Below are 17774 nucleotides of genomic sequence, written 5' to 3'. Positions count from 1 at the left end.
GATAATAAATTTTTGAATTTGTTTACTTATATATTGTTTATTTTACTGTTTTTTTTATTTGAAACTTTTAGCCTATCTTAAATTCCAATTATACTACATGTCACATTATTAATTAATTAAAAAATCACCATAGGTAAACAAATTGTGATTACAAAATATGCCCCTTTGAAATTTGTAATTTGATGACTAACCCAAATGTCTCGTGAATTAGTTAGTCTCTAGAAAAATTATGAGCAATTTGATAAAAGATCTCATTCTGTTTTGTTAAGAAATGACAATGAGTTTAATTATTAGATGTCTGGGGATTGACATATAAACAGATCTAAATCTCTCAGCAATGCAAACATACTCAAGTACTTGTCTCAGTTATTTGGCAACAAAAGTTGCAAGCAGAGGGATTTAATAATAAAATTTCCATGACAAATTAAGGATCTAGAAAATCTTAACTCGGGAGGGTTTACATGATGAATAGACATGCTTTCTAAAACTATTTTTGTTATTTGAAGTTTTTTAATAGTCTTGGTCTCATGCTATTGCAAGAGGACAAACAGATATTCAGTCTAACTAAAAAGCTGAAGTTTCCAATGAGACTTGTAACAAGCCTTGATGTCAGTTCCCACTTGGATAAGAACATTGATCTACTGCAATATCTATAACAAGCTCAATCGATTTCTTTGCATGATAAAAAGCAATGCTTAGGTTCTAGATAAAGATGAAGGCCAACGTAAGAATCGTTAGCCCCTCCTTTTTTCAGCTTTTAAAGCCTCAAACTGCATCAAAACCTTTTCTGAGAAATCGATTTGCAAGAGTATTTGATTCCTTTTATCAGAAGGAACAATGCTTTCATTAAAGAGGCGCGTGTCGTGTAGTTAAACACTGCAACGCTGAATCCCTTCCTTACTGTAATCTTCCCAAATCCTTACTCCCAAAATTCCCGATTTGCTTTTCTAAACCAGATAACACCTTCCAATACTAAATAGTGTCTTTTTTTTTTTTTCATTCAAATAATGAAAGAGATCAGAAACAGAAATACAAACGAAATTCTAATATCTAGGGAAGGATTCCATACATCATAATTTAATCTGAAGTACATAAACTAGCGAAAGCAAAGCTGCATGTTAGTATTTTATTTAAATTTTAAGAGCTAATTTGAGTCATTATTAAATGTTATTGTTAAAAAAACATAAAAAGCAATATGTACTTTAAATTATTTTTCAAAATATATTAAAAAAATTAAATGAAACAATTGCAGAAATATCATGTCAAGGATAATACATCGCTAAAGATGATTTTAAAAGAATTGTGTACGTCAAATAATCCTTATTGCATATTTTTATTATTTCACCTCATTATATATCTCATTATATATATATATATATATATATATATATATATATATATATATATTTCTTATTTTATGCAATTTTTTATTATATAAAAATAAAAAACTAAATGTATTATTTATTAACGTAATGAAGTTAAGCTATGAAAAAATATTTCAATTATATAAAATCAAACATGTTAAGTATTTACAGATTAAATAATTGCGTATAAAATGTGAACAGTTATCCTTTTACTCTTGGTGGGGGTGGATTCTCTACAATTTTTTTTTTCTTTTTCTACTTCACTGTATTTTTTCTTCTTTTTACATTGGTGTTGTGACATCCTAATAGTGTAAAACGAACATTATATATTTTGTCATTCAACCGTGCATAAACAAATAAATAGAATATATAACAGTCATAAAAAAACAAAATAACTAGTAACGAAGTATTAATATAAAATCTAAACAAATCACCATCTTACAATGGACCAATACCTAATTCCTTGTCTACTCACTAAAATATGAGCACACAAAAAAGTAACGTAATTACAAAATAAGGTACACATGATTAATTAGAGTTTCAAAACAACAGACTAAACACACCAAACTAAACAATATCACTTAACAAATCACAAACAAGTCTAGATTCAATTATTCTTGATGATTTTTACACTGATATTTTCTAGTATTCTGCAAATTAATTGTCAATTAATTTCACTTTACCATAAAGTTAGTCTATTTATTCTCATAATTTGATTTATTTTATTAATTACTTTTCAGATTTTTATAACTATTTTTTACTTTAATAATAGTTAAAAGAATTAATTTTTATTTATTATTATAAAGTAAAAGAGGACAAGGTTTTCACTAATCTTATTAATGAACATAACAGGATGACGTGTAAACATTTTCTCACATCTAGAGGTAAATGTAAAGATTAAATGTCTTGACAATAAATATTAAAAGACAAATAATTACAAAATTACAAACTAAAAAAGAAAATATCATGTTTTGATAGATAAAATAAATCAACTCAATATTGCATGAAAACATTTGATACATTTATCAATGTAATGGCAATGAAAATAAAGCAAAAGCGTAAACAATTGAAAGCATTACTTCACGAAAGCCAGTCAATTATTGCATTTAAATGTCACATTTAAGTTTAGCTTTTGTTCCATCACCAAACATTTAATTCATCTACGAATATGACATAAAAATAATTTCTTCCTGTGCTCTATCAAATTTCTCCCTCCACTTCAAAAAAATTTATACTCTATACGGAATAAAAGTGGATGAATGTTTATAAATGTCTTGTGGAAAAATGTTTCCGGAATTAATTTAGTGTATTCCAAAAAAAATAAAAATCTGAAATGATAAAACATTGAGAGAAATTTGATAAGACGCATGAAGAAACTGCCCGGATGAAAATGGAGCAATACTTACCACTCGCGAACCGGTACTGCCGATTATTTACTCTGTACCTCTTATTCTACTTTTTGGGCTGAACTGTTTACTTTTATCACAAAAAATAATTAATTAATTTCGTGTTTTTAAAATGAACGCTAATAACACATGGACATTCTACAACAATATTCGGACCATTATGAAAATGGAAAATGATTAGAACCTGGCCGAAACAAAAGTACAAAATGGTTACGAAGGAAAAATGAATTGGCGAATTATTCTGCATCCGAGACCTCATCTTCATCTTCTTCCAAAATGTAGACCAGAGCACGCTTTCTTGCAGCAAATACACAAGCCACACCTCTAGATGCTGTCCGGGATACAAGGGTTCAGTGCAGTTTATACCCAGATTAACACAATAACCAAATGGAGGGAAGAAATCAAACATATCTTTAAGGGAGGAAAACATTAGCAACGATAATCATTATATAAATCAGAAGTTTCGCTTTCAAAAGGCATTTATGTTGAAGAAGCGTCTGGGTGATCCTTAAATATAACATGTAGATCCAACCTATATTCATTACCAATTTTATCGTCTTAACTTTTGTACCTCTGAATATTGTCAAATGTTAACGAAAGACTGATTACAAATAAACATTCTCCAGGAACATGATTAATTTTTGTATCAGAACTGAAACACATTTGGTTAATTTCCTAAATTTGATTATTGTAATGTACCCCTGATATACTTGCACCAAAAGATCAACACGCACTACATGGTGATTCATAAAACAAATACGCTGCATGAAATTAAATTTAAGCCAGATACTGTGCGGTTAAGTAGAATCGGTTTATTCACTAAATTTAATGCATTTTAACCATCGGCAGAGAGATAGAGATAGAGATAGAGATAGAGATAGAGATAGATAGAGACAGAGAGACAGAGACAGTACTCACCACTAACTGCCAAGGGAGCAACTACAGAATGTGGGATGGTGCGAGCTTTCTCATCCTCAATATGCAAGTAAGCAACAGAATCCTAGACACATCATAACAAAAATATGACTATAATGAAATATAAAAATTATAAATACCTTCCTTAAGGAGACATCTATACAGAATATAAATACAGATAATGGTAATTTTTAAGATTATGATAAGATTTGAGATTTTACGAGCTAGAGTCTGAAATTGTGATACAATTGGATTGATTTCACAGTAATGATTTCCTTTTATTATATAATTAGGGTAATTGGGTCGAATATCTTGTAGATCTTATACTCAATTTTTTTTTTTCAAAATTATGGGAAAATTCTTGACAACGTTTCTGTTTATAAGATAGGCCTAGGAGCCTGCTCTAAGCAGGTTTTCAGTCAAATACTTGTTCCATGACTGTGTTTATCTCATACAGCCCATTTCAAGTGGATTTTATAAAATTCAACGAAAATTAGTCATCCAAATAGCGCAGCCGCCGCCAATGTTTTTTGTTATCAGCCCTTGGTGTTCCCGTCATCGAGTTTATCTTCCTCAGATTGATCTCCATCAGTCTTATGTGGTCCCAATCTGAACAAGTTTAACTGTTGGTCATCTCATTGGCTGTGGCATTCTACTGTTTGGTTGCTGCCTTACTTTGTACGTTGTTCCTCTCTTGGTTTGGATGCTGCATTTGGTTGTTTTTACCATATGCTATCTCGTTTGCTTTTGGGCATATTGTGACTCTTTCGTCTTGTTTTCACCATGATATCTTCTTGATCTCAAGTCTACAATGGCTAGTAACAACACATAATCCAGCAGTTCTGAATTCTAAAATAAGGGTTTGGTGTCTTTTTTTTCTTATGGAAATCCTACAGTAGTATCAGTAAAACTTGATGGAAAAACTATTTGAATCGGGCAGGCGCTGTCATGACAAGGTTCCATAATCAAAAGTTTATGATCGTCTTATAAGAAAGAAGTCTCAGAATGTTGATCAAGATAGGTGAGAAGATTGGGAATAAGGAAACTGCCAACTAGCCTTAGCCTTAGTCTCACAGCAGTCCATTGATCCAAAATTGTCGAATGTTTATTCAAATGATAAACAAATATCCAATGCCTTAACCTGTTAGGAACCAAGAATGGAAAAGAGAGAAGAAAAGTTTTTGTTGAATAGAATGAAAAGAACAAGAAATAGGACAGCACTCTCTTCTTCAAACGCTTCCCCTTCACAAAAAACTAACAGTCTACAAAATTCAGCCCCTTCCTCCTCTCCTTTCGTGTTTATATCTAACTAACACCTCAACTAACTAACTCGTAAATATTCTAACTATCTTAAATAATTTCTCTTCTCCGGGTAACATGTTCATAATTATTTATAGAAACAGAAAATGAAAACAAAGTATTTTTTTTAAATCAACCAGACCCTTAATTTCTTTTATTCTTTGGTTTTAATTTTTGCCTTTTTGATGAGAAAAAGAGCTATAAAGAAAAGACATTCAGAACAAGGGAATTTTTTCTACCTTGGGAGGAAATTTCTTTGGACATCACACGCTTGATCATTGATTTCTGAAATATCTCTATTGCCTCCTAGGCTTGGTTAATTGTAATTTCTATACAACTAAGGAGTTATATGCAGTATACGTAAATGAAATATTTGCATCCCCTTTCACTTTGAATTTAGAGATGTTTTACTTTGTCTGATCCTCTTATTTTCTTAAATTCTATTTAGTATTAATGACCCAAAACCAAGGGTAAGCTTTCTAGGGATATTCAGTCAGGATGATTAAAAAGAAAATGAGAAAAGCCTTGGCACCAAAGAGACAGGGGACCTTAACTAACAAAGATAACAATAAGTGTTAATAGAAAAAAGAGTATTGGTTACATAAATCACGAATGTATACCATAGACAATGAAAACAAGGGACATAAGACAACTAGGACAGCTTACCTTAAGTTCTGGTAATCTCCAGACATCTATATGAGCAGATCTTGATATAGAGATATACGGTAGATCACTTGCTTGCACAATCACCATACAACCATCACCAGCACTTTCTGATGTGTTAGTAACTTTGTTTAGTAACAAGACAATCTGACTATCCTGTTTTAAACATCAAAAAATGAAAGGATAAATGTTGAGACTTGTGAACAATAAAATTGAGACCATAAAAGCTGTATGATGAAATACTTCTAACTTTCTCGTTACCTTATACAAAGACAGATCCACACATTGATAATCAACAGGAACATGTAACAGCACCGCTTCCAACGTACTGCACCCCTTCTTTAGGCAGTGTGAATCATGCATGAATCCTCTAACTATGCATATGCAATTTATAATATCCGAGAAACACTCATCAGGTACTTGGAAAGATACATAATCAATAAACTGGTTGCGACCAGTTTGAGGTGTCACAGAAGCTCCAGAAGAATCCTACATCAAAAAGCGCGAAGTCAAAAAAATAATACAACACTATAATAGAATTAGAAACCAACCGACATCAAATTCAAATGACCACAGACATAAGGAAGAAAAAGGCCTCTAGTTCTTACTGACTAGATTAATAGGAATCATCGAGAAGTACCTCATAATATGATACTGAAGTGGGAATTCTTGTGGATGAAGATGATTTTGGCAAAGTTGGTACAGGAAACAATGGTAGTATATCCTCGCAGAGTATCTTTCTTGATATTGTGGTAAAAGGCATTTGAAAAGCCTCTTTAAAGCTGAAAGACAATGACGTCACAATGTAAATCTGACAAATACAGTGATATGGCTAGAACAATCTGAAAAAGATATGTTTGCAATTTAAAAGACCTGACTTTTATTATCTTCTCTGCTGAGTCCAAGCGATAAGTGGAAGCTTTTAGGTAAATCAATTTTTGAAAAGAGATCCCTTTTTGTTGAAACTATTTTAAGATGGTATGCATTCAAGCTCAGGTCTAAACCAGTAGAGCAATAAATTGTATGAGTCATAATGCTTCATGATGATTCATTGTTCATATACGCTCACCTCCCAAGGTTATATAACTATGAATAATTCAGTATTTCTTTACACTGGAATAAGAAAAAATTTACACAAGAAAAAACAGATAGTTTTGTTCATGACATTTCTCAATATTTTTGCAATTTCATTCATAACAATTTAAGCACTATAATCACCTATTTGGTTCATGAGTGAAATGGAAGGTCAAGATAAACAGAAAGAAGGTATTGTCTAATTAGACGGAATAAAAGGGCAAAAAGAAAAACCTTAGTTCCATCAACTGAAATTCTTTAGCCAATGTTCTCCTTAGATACTCAATGTCTGAAAATCCCCCAAACTGAACCAATTCTCTAACTCTTTGCATTGTTTCCCTGAAGAAAAAGAAAAAATCAAATTAAAATGAGATTAATCTCAGGAACACAGACTAATATATAAGGCTTAAACATCTTTTTAGTCCATGTAAAGTTAACAACTTATTTTGGTCTATAAATTTTTTTTCTATTTTTCCTCCCTATAAAATTTGAAATAACTCTTTCTAGTCTACATAAACTGTGTAAATTTTGATAGTAGTCAATGTAAAATGTTTATCTTTGATTTTCATCCCCCAAAAATTTTCAATAACTGTTTTTTGTCCCTTATATATTCGTTTTAAGATTAAGAGTTTTTTAGGTGACACAAGTCGACATTATATTACAATAATGATGTGTCACTTGGAATGGTCATTAACCTTTTGTCCAACACATAAGTAGTTGATTAGTATCATAAAATACTAGGAATCAAAAGCCTAATTTTCAATTATAGAGGAGCCAAAAATAAAGAAAATTTACAGGAACCAAAATTAAAACTCAATTATTTTACAGGGACTAAGAAATATTTAAGCATATATAAAATGTACATTGTTTTGAATGATTATGTAACACTGCCTACATGGCATCTCGGTACAGGCATGCATGATACGTATTATTTGGGACTAGAAGACAGAACTGAGACTCAAGTACAGGTCAATTTGGACATCAAGGAGTACCATACTGCAATCAAGAAGGTGAAACAATGGAGATGGCCTTATTTGGTTGATCATAAAGGAAGAAACTTATTTTGAAATACAGAATATCAGTGAATTATACAATCCATTGGGTTAATCTATTCAGAGAAATAAAGCATTGAGTTAACCAAGTTGAAACACGAGGGATCAATAGAGGAGTTTACAAAAGTACTGGAACTTCTTTCATCACGAGATAAGTATTTACCTTTACAACAATATTTGGAGTGTTTTTAAGGTGAGTTGCGACCTGATACATCAGGTCCAAACTTTTCAGCCCAAAAACAAGAATTTGGGCTGTTTAATATGCTGCACAGAGTAAAGAGGTAGAAATGCACTTGTGTCCCAAACAAGTAGGCAAGAAAAAATGGGATCTTTTAGCAGTGTTTCAAAACCATCAAAGGGTTCTGTGGTCGACATGATCGTGCAGGATCAATTATTACAACAAAGAGGGACGATAGTGTAATTTCAGACCAGTTTCAAACTCAAATATGAATCAATATAGCCAAAACAAAGGAACTTCATCTGTGGTGTTCTCAGGGAGAAGAACAGAGGGAGAACACTTAAATTCAGCAGAGATCAATAAAGGCCTGCACCATTTAACATACCAATAATTGATAGAAATGAAAAACAAGAAGTGTTTATGCTTTAAGGTTGGAGAAAACTTTCACCCCTAACATCAATGGGCAAGAGAACAATTAATTTAGGGAAATGTGGGTGAAATTTTTTGTTTAATTTAAAAAAACTATAATAAACAGATTTCTATTTATTTTTATGTGTTTGTCTAATCTGATTATTTTAGATCTATTTCTCAGCTTTTTTAGAGAAGCAAAACCCATGGGATTGTTAAATAAGTGATTTTTTTTAAAAAAATGATTATTTCAGATCAGAAATACTTATTTTAAGTTTAAAAAAAATTATCCAATGAATCACTAAACAAAAATGAAGAAATTGTTATTGCAGTGGATAAAGATGGTGGGGTGGAAAAACCAAATTCCAACTGTCAGCCTTGGAAAAGAAACTGATTCTTCAGCTGACAGCAACAACATGAACTGATAGTCAGGGACAGATAGGCTAGTTATACGTAGAAAATAACTTCTTCAGAAATCAGTTGTTTTAGAAACAAGGACTATGGTTATTTACGTGTAGAAAAAACTGCCGGTTTAATTCTCACACAAATTGATAATAAACGGAAAAATATAAGAGAAATTGGAGTAGAAAACAACTTACAAATCAATTTCAACTTCATATTCTGTTTCAGATATTTCCAGCAATTGTTTAACTGGATCTTGCTCGTATAGAAACTTCAAGAATATAATAACAAGTTCACTGCCAAAACCAAAAATAAATTCAGACAAAAATCAGCTTTTATAATAATTCATAACATTAAGGAATGTTTAAATGAACCTGTTATACGGTAGAAGCTGGTCACTTGGTTCTGACATGAGTAATTTTATACACTTTAATAGCCAGTTGAAGAAGTTTGAGTACTGGTTGAAAAAACGTAAAGAGGAAAAAAAAAAAATAATATCAAAATAATAGATACAATAGGCTTTTATAAAAATGCATTCGTTGATATATTTCAAACATTATTTTCTGTGCAGACATGTGAAATCCAAATAAGTGTTCCATCATTCCCAAAACATCCAATCACAAGCTTATCATCGGATCCTATCCTCCACAATATTACATGCTGCTCATAAAGCACAGTATAAGAAATGGTATCATAATCAAAGTAAAAATGTGATAACATAATACATAGATTTTCACCACTTCAAACACATGCACTCATTTCCGTAAAAAATGTTGCTTATGACAAGGAAGCAACATTTTTTTCCCTCAGTTTCCACCAAATTTATACTAATAATTAAATATTAGAAGTCAATCGATATATTTTTTATAATAGAACCACAAGCAGCAATGTTTTAAAACTAGACCAATTATTAAACCGATAAAGACAATTCAATGGTTGAACCACAGTTCATTAAGAAATAATTCAAATATATTTTTATTCTTATATAATATATTAAGTGATGAACTAAAATATAGAGTTGTCACAGATTAAGTTATGCAAAATTTTAAGGATCATATTACATGTCCTACAAATTCATAGTAAATACTTAATAGATATACATTCGTAAAACTCAATCTTTGATTTTTTAGAAAAAGGTTTTGAATAAAAATAATAATAAACCATCACCTTTTCAAAATCCAGATTTCTGAACTGGATTTTAGCCACCAGTTTTTTACTGATCTAATGAGCTAACTAGCTTCAGGTCATATTAGCTGATCCATTTTTAAAAACTATGATATATGGAATTTGAATAACTATTGTAGCTCTCATGGAAATATATAGCTGATAACAATTTAAAGACCATGATAACAACAGAGCTAAAATTGAAAAATAAAGCTATATTCTACAAGATTCATTTAAAACAAAAAAGGCACACCTGCTGCACAACAGATGAAAGAACCCTCATAAATCGTTCAACTTGTACAAGTAGCGTACCAGCCTTTTCTGTTGCATTGTTAATAAGTGATTCATCCAAGCCAATGTTGTGATAGCGTGCTCGCCATCTTGAAAGCCCTCTTAGTTCTCCTATTCTGAATCCAATAACTTCTACAGCAGGCTGAAAGATACATTTAAACTTCCATGAGAGCTTAAGTGAAGTGTGTACAAATACTGAATAAACTCAAAAGTAAATGAATTTCTAATACCATGTCAAGAATGGAACAGTAAAAGTTCAGGAGATTGCATGAATACGCAGGAACTTTTATATCACCTAACAATTTATTCAATACACTACCATTTCACCTTTTGTGTTTTAATCTCATGGTAATTCCCTGTCAATGTTATTAAAGTAAGTGAAGCTACCCATTTTCTTCTAGAAAGGTCAGCCAATTATATGAAGGACCCTGTGACAACAAAACTAGAACTTTATAACTATAATTGCTACCCTAATTCCTCCGGACAACATCGAACTTAAGCCCCTTCAAGCTGGCCACAGGGGACAGCCTCTGAAGACCTAAATCATTGTGATAGGAGAAGACTTGCCTACAATGCCTACTTTGTTAATACATGGTAGGAGTGAATTATTGACGTAGCTCAAACCCATTAATGAGGTTTGGAGAAAAGTTATAGAAGAAAGGAAAAAAAAAACTTTTCATTGTCTTTGAAAAAGACTACAACAGGGCGTAACAGGAAGTTCCATGACAAATTTTAAAATATTTTCTTTCAAACTATATGTTTCTCCTTATTGGTAAACATTGATGTATATTGTACCTGGAGGTGGTCCAAGACAATACGTTGAAGTTCTTTGCCTGCACCAGAGAGAACCTTTGAAATTCGCTTGACGCCCTGCAAAGAAAATATGTTGCTGAATGAAAACTACATCCACAAAGAGGAATGCAACTAAATAAGACTGTAAGTATACCACTTCTCCCAGAGTGTTAACGAGAAATTGATGAACTGGTGGGCTAGTCCTTGCACCACCCAAAAGGCTCAGAAGCTCCTCTTGGGGTGAGGAATCAAGTCCTAGTAATCCAAGACAGAAACAAGTAAATTAAAGTGAGTGTAATGACTAAAACAAATTCCATAACTCTTACTCAGTTACCATGATTTATAATCAGAGTAGACAAAGAGCTAAATTTCTCCTGGAATGTGTTCATGGCATCAGACCACTGCCTACACATAACTGATAATGATGTGCGAACAACCTCAGTCAAATCCTCAATGTTAGAAGCTTGTTGAGCTACTTGATGAAGCTCATTTTTCCTGTAAAAAAGATAGAAGGGATCAAATTGCAGAAATAAGATGCCAAATTTCATTTGCATTTGTCTCTAAGGGAAAAGGTTTTAAATGTTACAAAGAAAAAAAGGATGTAATAGCAAAGCATCCATTTCTCAAAGAATTTTTACCTATTCCAAAATATAGTAGTGTTCAGGGCTAAGCAATGCAGACCATGCTCATTGTACCCAGCCATGTTAGTTTCTCCCAAGTCAGGACCAACTTTAACAAGATCCCCTGAGCACATGACTATCAAACGACATAGATCTTTTGATAATGCAACCTAGTGACATGTAACAACACAGCTTCCATGAGTAAGTTCCCAGGGGAAACATAACAAAACCAGTCATGTGCCTTTATCTATCAGCTTATGCTTTTGGGAGAGTTATTTTCTGCATTATATTAGAACCTCTATGTTGGGTAAACTAGAATTTGATCCTAGCTACTTTCATTCTTCTGATAAAAAGCTCCGTTTTGACACAAGGTAGGGAGGCTTATGCATTATCTACACTTAAAGCACAAAAGGCTCTCACATTTAAGGCGGAATTAGTAATGAAATATAGAACCATTCACGTTGCTTCACCTAAAGCTCAAGCCTTTTTCAGGTTTTGGTTCATGACATGCATTAATTAACTTATGCAAGTTGAAGGCTCAATAATTTTTTACTTAAATATGTTTAGTCCCATAAACTGAGTTTTGATTTTGGTCTCCAAAAAAAAATTCTTTGTTTTTGCTCCCTTTAAAATTGAAAATTACCACTTTAGATGCCTAGTATTATGACACTAATTAAATATTTATGTGTTGAACAAAAGGTTAAATCACCATTCCCAATTACACATACTAGTGTTGAAATAAAATGGCTACATGTATCACCTCAAAAACTCTTAAAATCAGTGATTTAAAATGTTAAAGGGATGAAAATAAAATGAAATAAAATATTCTGCGGGGACAAACACTAAAAAATTACAGAAATTATAAAGACTGATTTCAAATTCTACAGAGATGAAAAAAAACTATTAAGAACTTGTTAATTTTACAGAGACCAAAAATATATATAAACCATATTTTTTTCTTCACTGATTCATTCATGAGTGATGCATCAATATATTGAACATGGAATCTTGTCTTTGACCATAAGATCGAGACAGCAGAACTAGATTCGCTAATTTATTTACCATTAATCTTTTGGCAGAATTTCAAACATCATTGCATTCATCCATAAAAAGTTATTGATGTAGTTCTTCTGCTTCTTTGATTGTATTTTAATTTGCCCTTCTCATATTTCAAAATTTTAAAATGCGCATTAGGATGTTAATTAATCAACTAGTCAATTTTAAGCATCAAGATATAGTTTAGGGTTTTCCAAATTTGGTCACCAACTAAATGGAACTGGAAGGCAAATAAAGTTCAGTGATCAAAACAAAAGAGAATCTACCTTCTGTATAGAAGAATTTGAAACTCTGTTAGTTGTTTCTGCACCATCATGGCAAGTAGGAAAAGTGAGGTTGTGTATGTTCTGAAAGGCAATAACCACAAGATGTTCTAATATTAACTAAAAAAGGAAAAAAAAATATAAAGGTAATAGAGAAACAGACAGGTCAAACTTGATATTAATGTTTAGTATTAATTATTTTACTAGTGTTTCTCTCTTGAATATTGTATTGGTTTTCACAGAAGAAACATCAACAAAAGGTAATGTATCCTATCTTCCAATGTTATTAGCAATATCTTCTTAGTTAATTAAGTAATATCTAATACTACACCAAAGCAAAGTTGCTTTTTAACGCCATACAAAATCATTTAAAATCCCGCTAATAAAATATGTACCCCCACCTTTGTCAAGTCTATCTGTCAATCCCTAAAATCTCAACCATGTAATAAATTTCTCACAGTAAAAACGCATGTTAGGCTTACCAACCAATAAGGAAAATATATGAACAGAAAACAGTATATAACAGGACTTCGTTCCACATGAATCAATGACACCACAATAGTAACTAATTAAGAGATCATTTGTAGTCACTTTAGTAATCAAATATTAGTTATGCTGCAGATTAAACCACAATTAAATCATAATCTTCCGATCTTGACAGACAATCATGTAGGTCCCCATACACTAGGATTTAAAACAAAAACTAAACTGCTTGGAAGAAGAAACGGTAAATAAATAATATATTAACTTAATATATTAACTAGCAGAAGCCCAAAAGCCTAGGATGTCATTCCCCATCATACCTCATAATTAATTTATATAATAAAAAAATGCTAATTTCTGAGAGACGACTTACAACTTTCCCTATAGGGAAGATTCCAAATATACTAAAACAAATATTTCCCTCTTTATCTGCACTGCATAGGATGTTGAATCGTTGGTGAGAAGAATTTGACAGCTCCTGAAATGAATCTTCACTGTCATCCATGAACCCATTATCACCAGACACCAACCCAGGCATCCGAGGAACTCTTGGAGCAGGGGGAAAGAAACGAGAGGTTCTATCTTCATACTTCGAAGTATAACCATGGTCATCCTAGAAGAAAATTTAAGGAGGAAAGATTAAGATAGAGGAACAAAAGAAAAATAAAGTAGAACATCCAGTCAAAACATCCAGACTCATCATATACAGGATCTTCACACAGTCAAGACACATTCATTCCCAGGTCCTCTCAATTTTCCTCCCTCTCAACAGCACCAATATAAGAAGCATTGATGTGGGACGGTACTCAGGTATATTTTCTTTCCAAATATAATGTGTCCGTGTTTTAGTTTGGAACATAAGTTTTAATAATCATGCAGGAATATGAGAAACAATAAACCAAAAGAATGGAATTGATGTTTAAAGTTGACATTGTGTACCTCTTGCATCTTTTGTATTTAATTCCACCATTTATTTTACAGATTCTTCCAATTCTTAACTCTAATACTACCAACTAAATCACAAGAACTAACTATTTTCTATTTAGGGCATACGAGAATTGAATCAACAAAGTAAAAAATAATATCCAAAGTTTTAACACATGCCTAAGCATCATATCTCACTTCGATTTTGCTAAATAAAGGTACAAATAGAAACCATATTATAGTAGATAACAAGTATCTTCAAGACATTTCTCTGAATCAAAATTGACCAACCAAACTAAATACCAAGAGTGGCCATCACATAGAAAAAAAAAACATACTGTAATGAGCTGACTTTCCTCTTCCCAGTTGAGACATATAATGGCTGCGCAATGTGATTTTAAGCTTCTTAGCAGCTTTCCATTCTGCTTATAGAAAATATAAAAATTAGTTATGTTACAGAAAAAAGAAAAGGAAATAATCCACAGACTCTATCCACACGCAGACAGAGAAATAAAAGCACCATTAAAAATGAACAGACCCACTTAGGGCCTGTATTTTTAATGTTCAAAATCCTTTCATCATAAAGATGTTCCAATGCAAAATATATGGCTAAGATTAATTTGGACACTATCTCAATTACATTCCACCGTTTACAATCAAATCTACCAAAATCTATTCTACCCAACTTTGAAACCTACAGACACTTTATATATCAGATAAACATGATTCTAAGCTTTTATCCCATCCTGCTAAGAAACCAACAGAATTACTAATACTGACCATGGTTGGCCTTTTATTGATAACTCTTCCTCAGATAGAAGAATATCCAATCCCTTACTTGTTAGACTAGCAAATTTCAAAAATCATATTACAAAGTAATATTGAACAAGTATAAGCCTTGATCCTCGGTAAAGATCAGTATTAGTAGAGATATTAAACAATGTCTCAAAACGGTAAAAGCAGAGAGCAAGATGATCAATGCTACATGAATTATAAGTGAGACTAAACGTTAAGTAGCTTGCTTAATCCGCACGCCTAATAATAAAAACTCAGTCCTGGAACTCTTAGAAGTTCCACACGTACATTTTTGTCTTTAGATGTGTCATATCAAATAAAACATTTATTAACACATAACATAACCAGAAGTATTACAAAACAAAAATCAAAGCAATCAAGAACAACGGACTAAAAAGATTACTTATAAAAAACCAAAAACAAAGCACCCACCTCAACATCATGCAGTGACACCGTCCCGTCGTCAAGCCCAACAGCAATTGCTTTTCCATCAGGACGCCAACACAAGGATGTGATGCATTTTCCTACAGGGCAAAGAAACATTCCATGACCACCGAAGGAAGCAATTGAAGCAGCATTTAGTACGCGACTATAACTTCGAATTCCAAAAGAAAAGCCATAACAACACGTGGCTTATCGTTTCAACGCATTTCCAAATTGTAAGCACTTCACAAGGCATCAAAAACACCGAACATTCAAGTATAGCAATTTTCACTGTCTATTTAAAATCAAATAAACAAAAGAAAACAAGTGAGAGAAAGAGAGACCTGGAGCTATGGTCCATAACCGTTGCCAATTGAAACGATGGAGCAGGATCTTGGAGTCGTCAGTAACCATAGCGAGCAAGTCCTTCTCCGGATTCCACTCCGCAATCGTGATCTATGATTCAGAAGTCGTTCATAAAATCTAACAAACTTTTAAAACGGCATGGAGATAGCTTAACAGTGACCCAAATGTGAAAGTTAAATTGACAAAACCTGAGAAGCGAGGGGTTTATCGAATTGAAGCTGGAAGGGAAGCACGCGAGAGGATTCATCAGTTTCCATGTCTAACGGAAACACTGAGCTTCCGGGAAAGTTCAAAATGTATACTGATTAAACAAAATTAACGGAAGTAAAGTGCGAATGGCGCAAGTGAAGCAAAACCCTAAGCAGTGAAGTGAGGGTGGTCAAGACCAGACGAACAAAAACCTCGTCAATGCACCACCGAAATCGAAAATCCACACCACTTCCCCTTCTTCCAAGTGCACCAACTATACCAGACGAAATTTCAGTGCACTCTGTTGCCTTCAAATTTCTTTCCAAAACCAACCTTCAAATCGCAATGCGAACTCCCACCAAGAACCCTAACCCAATTCTGGTTGCGAAAAAAATTATATCCCCTTCTTCCAAATATCGGAAAATTCACTTCCCGCTCTCCCATTTCAATGCAATCTTCTTTTCCTTTTGCCTTATTATTCTATCAATTTTCAACTTCCCAAATTACTCTTTTACTTACTGTGATCTTGGGACAACACATACCACGTGTCATTTTAATGTAAAAAACAAAACCTGTTTAACGTAGTATTACTTTTCAAAAACAAATTAAAAAAATAATAATTTCATACATATAAATTTTTTACATTTATTTTATATTTTTATTTTAAAAAATATATAAAAATATATCTCTTCATTATTACTAAAAGAAATTGTTTGTATAAGAACTTAATGAATTTCCCATCATTAAAATCAAAAGGAAATAGTTATATAGTTACGAAGTATAAAGTAAAAGAAAATCCCGAATTTTAGAATAATAAAAAGGTTTAAACCTCCCTAAGTTATGAGCCGATGTTGTTTAAACTCCGTTTTTGTTTCTTAATAATAACAGCACTTTAGATTTTCTTTGTACTTTGACCATGAACATCAAAAAAAGACTCATTTCATACATTTTTTATAACTTAGGGACCAAAGATTTACATTTTTAAAAACGGGAAAAGACTCATTTCATACATTTTTTATAACTTAGGGACCAAAGATTTACATTTTTAAAAACGGGGTTTAAACTGAACATCCGCTTATAACCTAGAGAACAAAAAGAAGTTTAAACCTAATAAAAAATCAAATCCAAGCCAATTTTATTTTTCATATTAAATTAAACTAAAAAAAAAAAAAAAAAAAAGCATGTTACGCCTTCTTACAGTTATAGGAACTGTTTCAAGCGTATCATACAGTAAGTGAGGTTTTGAACCTCGTGGCCTGCCACGGACAAAACATGCATGTCAGACGTATCCACCAATGTCAATTACATCCAATATTATATATGCTTATGCCTAGAAATTAACATTGATGAACCGGCTTTCATTTTGAATGCAGATTGAACTCCGAATCTCTCCTCTATATAAACTAAAATCCACACACCTCTTATAAATCGAAAAGGAGCTTGGAAGAGCAAGAATGAAGTCCACAGTCACCAGCTTTGCTCTTATATTCTTATCTCTTCTCGTTGTGTTCCTTCTTCTGGTAACTCCAGCGGGTAAATCTCCGATTGTTTTAATTACTACTTTTACGTATAATTGGTTTGTGATTTAATTGCTAATAAGTTTAAATGAATTTAATGTGCATGCAGTTGGAGGTGTAACATGCAACG

At 32.3% G+C, this 17774-nt stretch overlaps 1 protein-coding gene across 2 annotated transcripts; it reads right to left on the bottom strand.

Moving 5' to 3' along the window:
* Positions 1-2348: 2348 nt before the first annotated feature.
* LOC106766757 (anaphase-promoting complex subunit 4) lies at positions 2349-16592 on the bottom strand. Of its 2 annotated transcripts, XM_014651503.2 has the most exons (19): positions 16127-16592; positions 15917-16028; positions 15582-15673; positions 14693-14776; positions 13804-14043; positions 12951-13031; positions 11647-11798; positions 11343-11503; positions 11163-11263; positions 11012-11086; positions 10179-10358; positions 9136-9218; positions 8959-9057; positions 6956-7060; positions 6288-6429; positions 5909-6136; positions 5651-5803; positions 3689-3770; positions 2349-3101 (listed from the first exon to the last, which is right to left on the bottom strand). In XM_014651503.2, exons 1-19 carry the CDS (start codon positions 16193-16195, stop codon positions 3007-3009), a joined length of 2334 nt encoding a protein of 777 aa, XP_014506989.1. In that variant the 5' UTR covers positions 16196-16592; the 3' UTR covers positions 2349-3006. The 2 variants fall into 2 exon arrangements, with proteins under 2 accessions (XP_014506989.1, XP_022639286.1); XM_022783565.1 differs by lacking the exons at positions 2349-3101; positions 3689-3770 and adding an exon at positions 4321-4826.
* Positions 16593-17774: the final 1182 nt, after the last annotated feature.

Source organism: Vigna radiata, chromosome 7 (genome assembly GCF_000741045.1).
Source record: "Vigna radiata var. radiata cultivar VC1973A chromosome 7, Vradiata_ver6, whole genome shotgun sequence".
In the NCBI taxonomy this organism is placed as follows: Eukaryota; Viridiplantae; Streptophyta; class Magnoliopsida; order Fabales; family Fabaceae; genus Vigna; species Vigna radiata.
This window is presented reverse-complemented; position numbering and strand designations above follow the sequence as displayed.

Excerpts from the sequence above, each read along its gene's own strand:
- LOC106766757 (XM_014651503.2), bottom strand. The coding sequence starts at position 16,195 with ATGGAAACTGATGAATCCTCTCGCGTGCTTCCCTTCCAGCTTCAATTC. Across the intron at positions 7,061-8,958 it reads TATGAAGTTGAAATTGATTT|GGAAACAATGCAAAGAGTTA; the intron begins GTAAGTTGTTTT and ends CTTTTTCTTCAG. Across the intron at positions 5,804-5,908 it reads TGGATCTGTCTTTGTATAAG|GATAGTCAGATTGTCTTGTT; the intron begins GTAACGAGAAAG and ends TGTTTAAAACAG.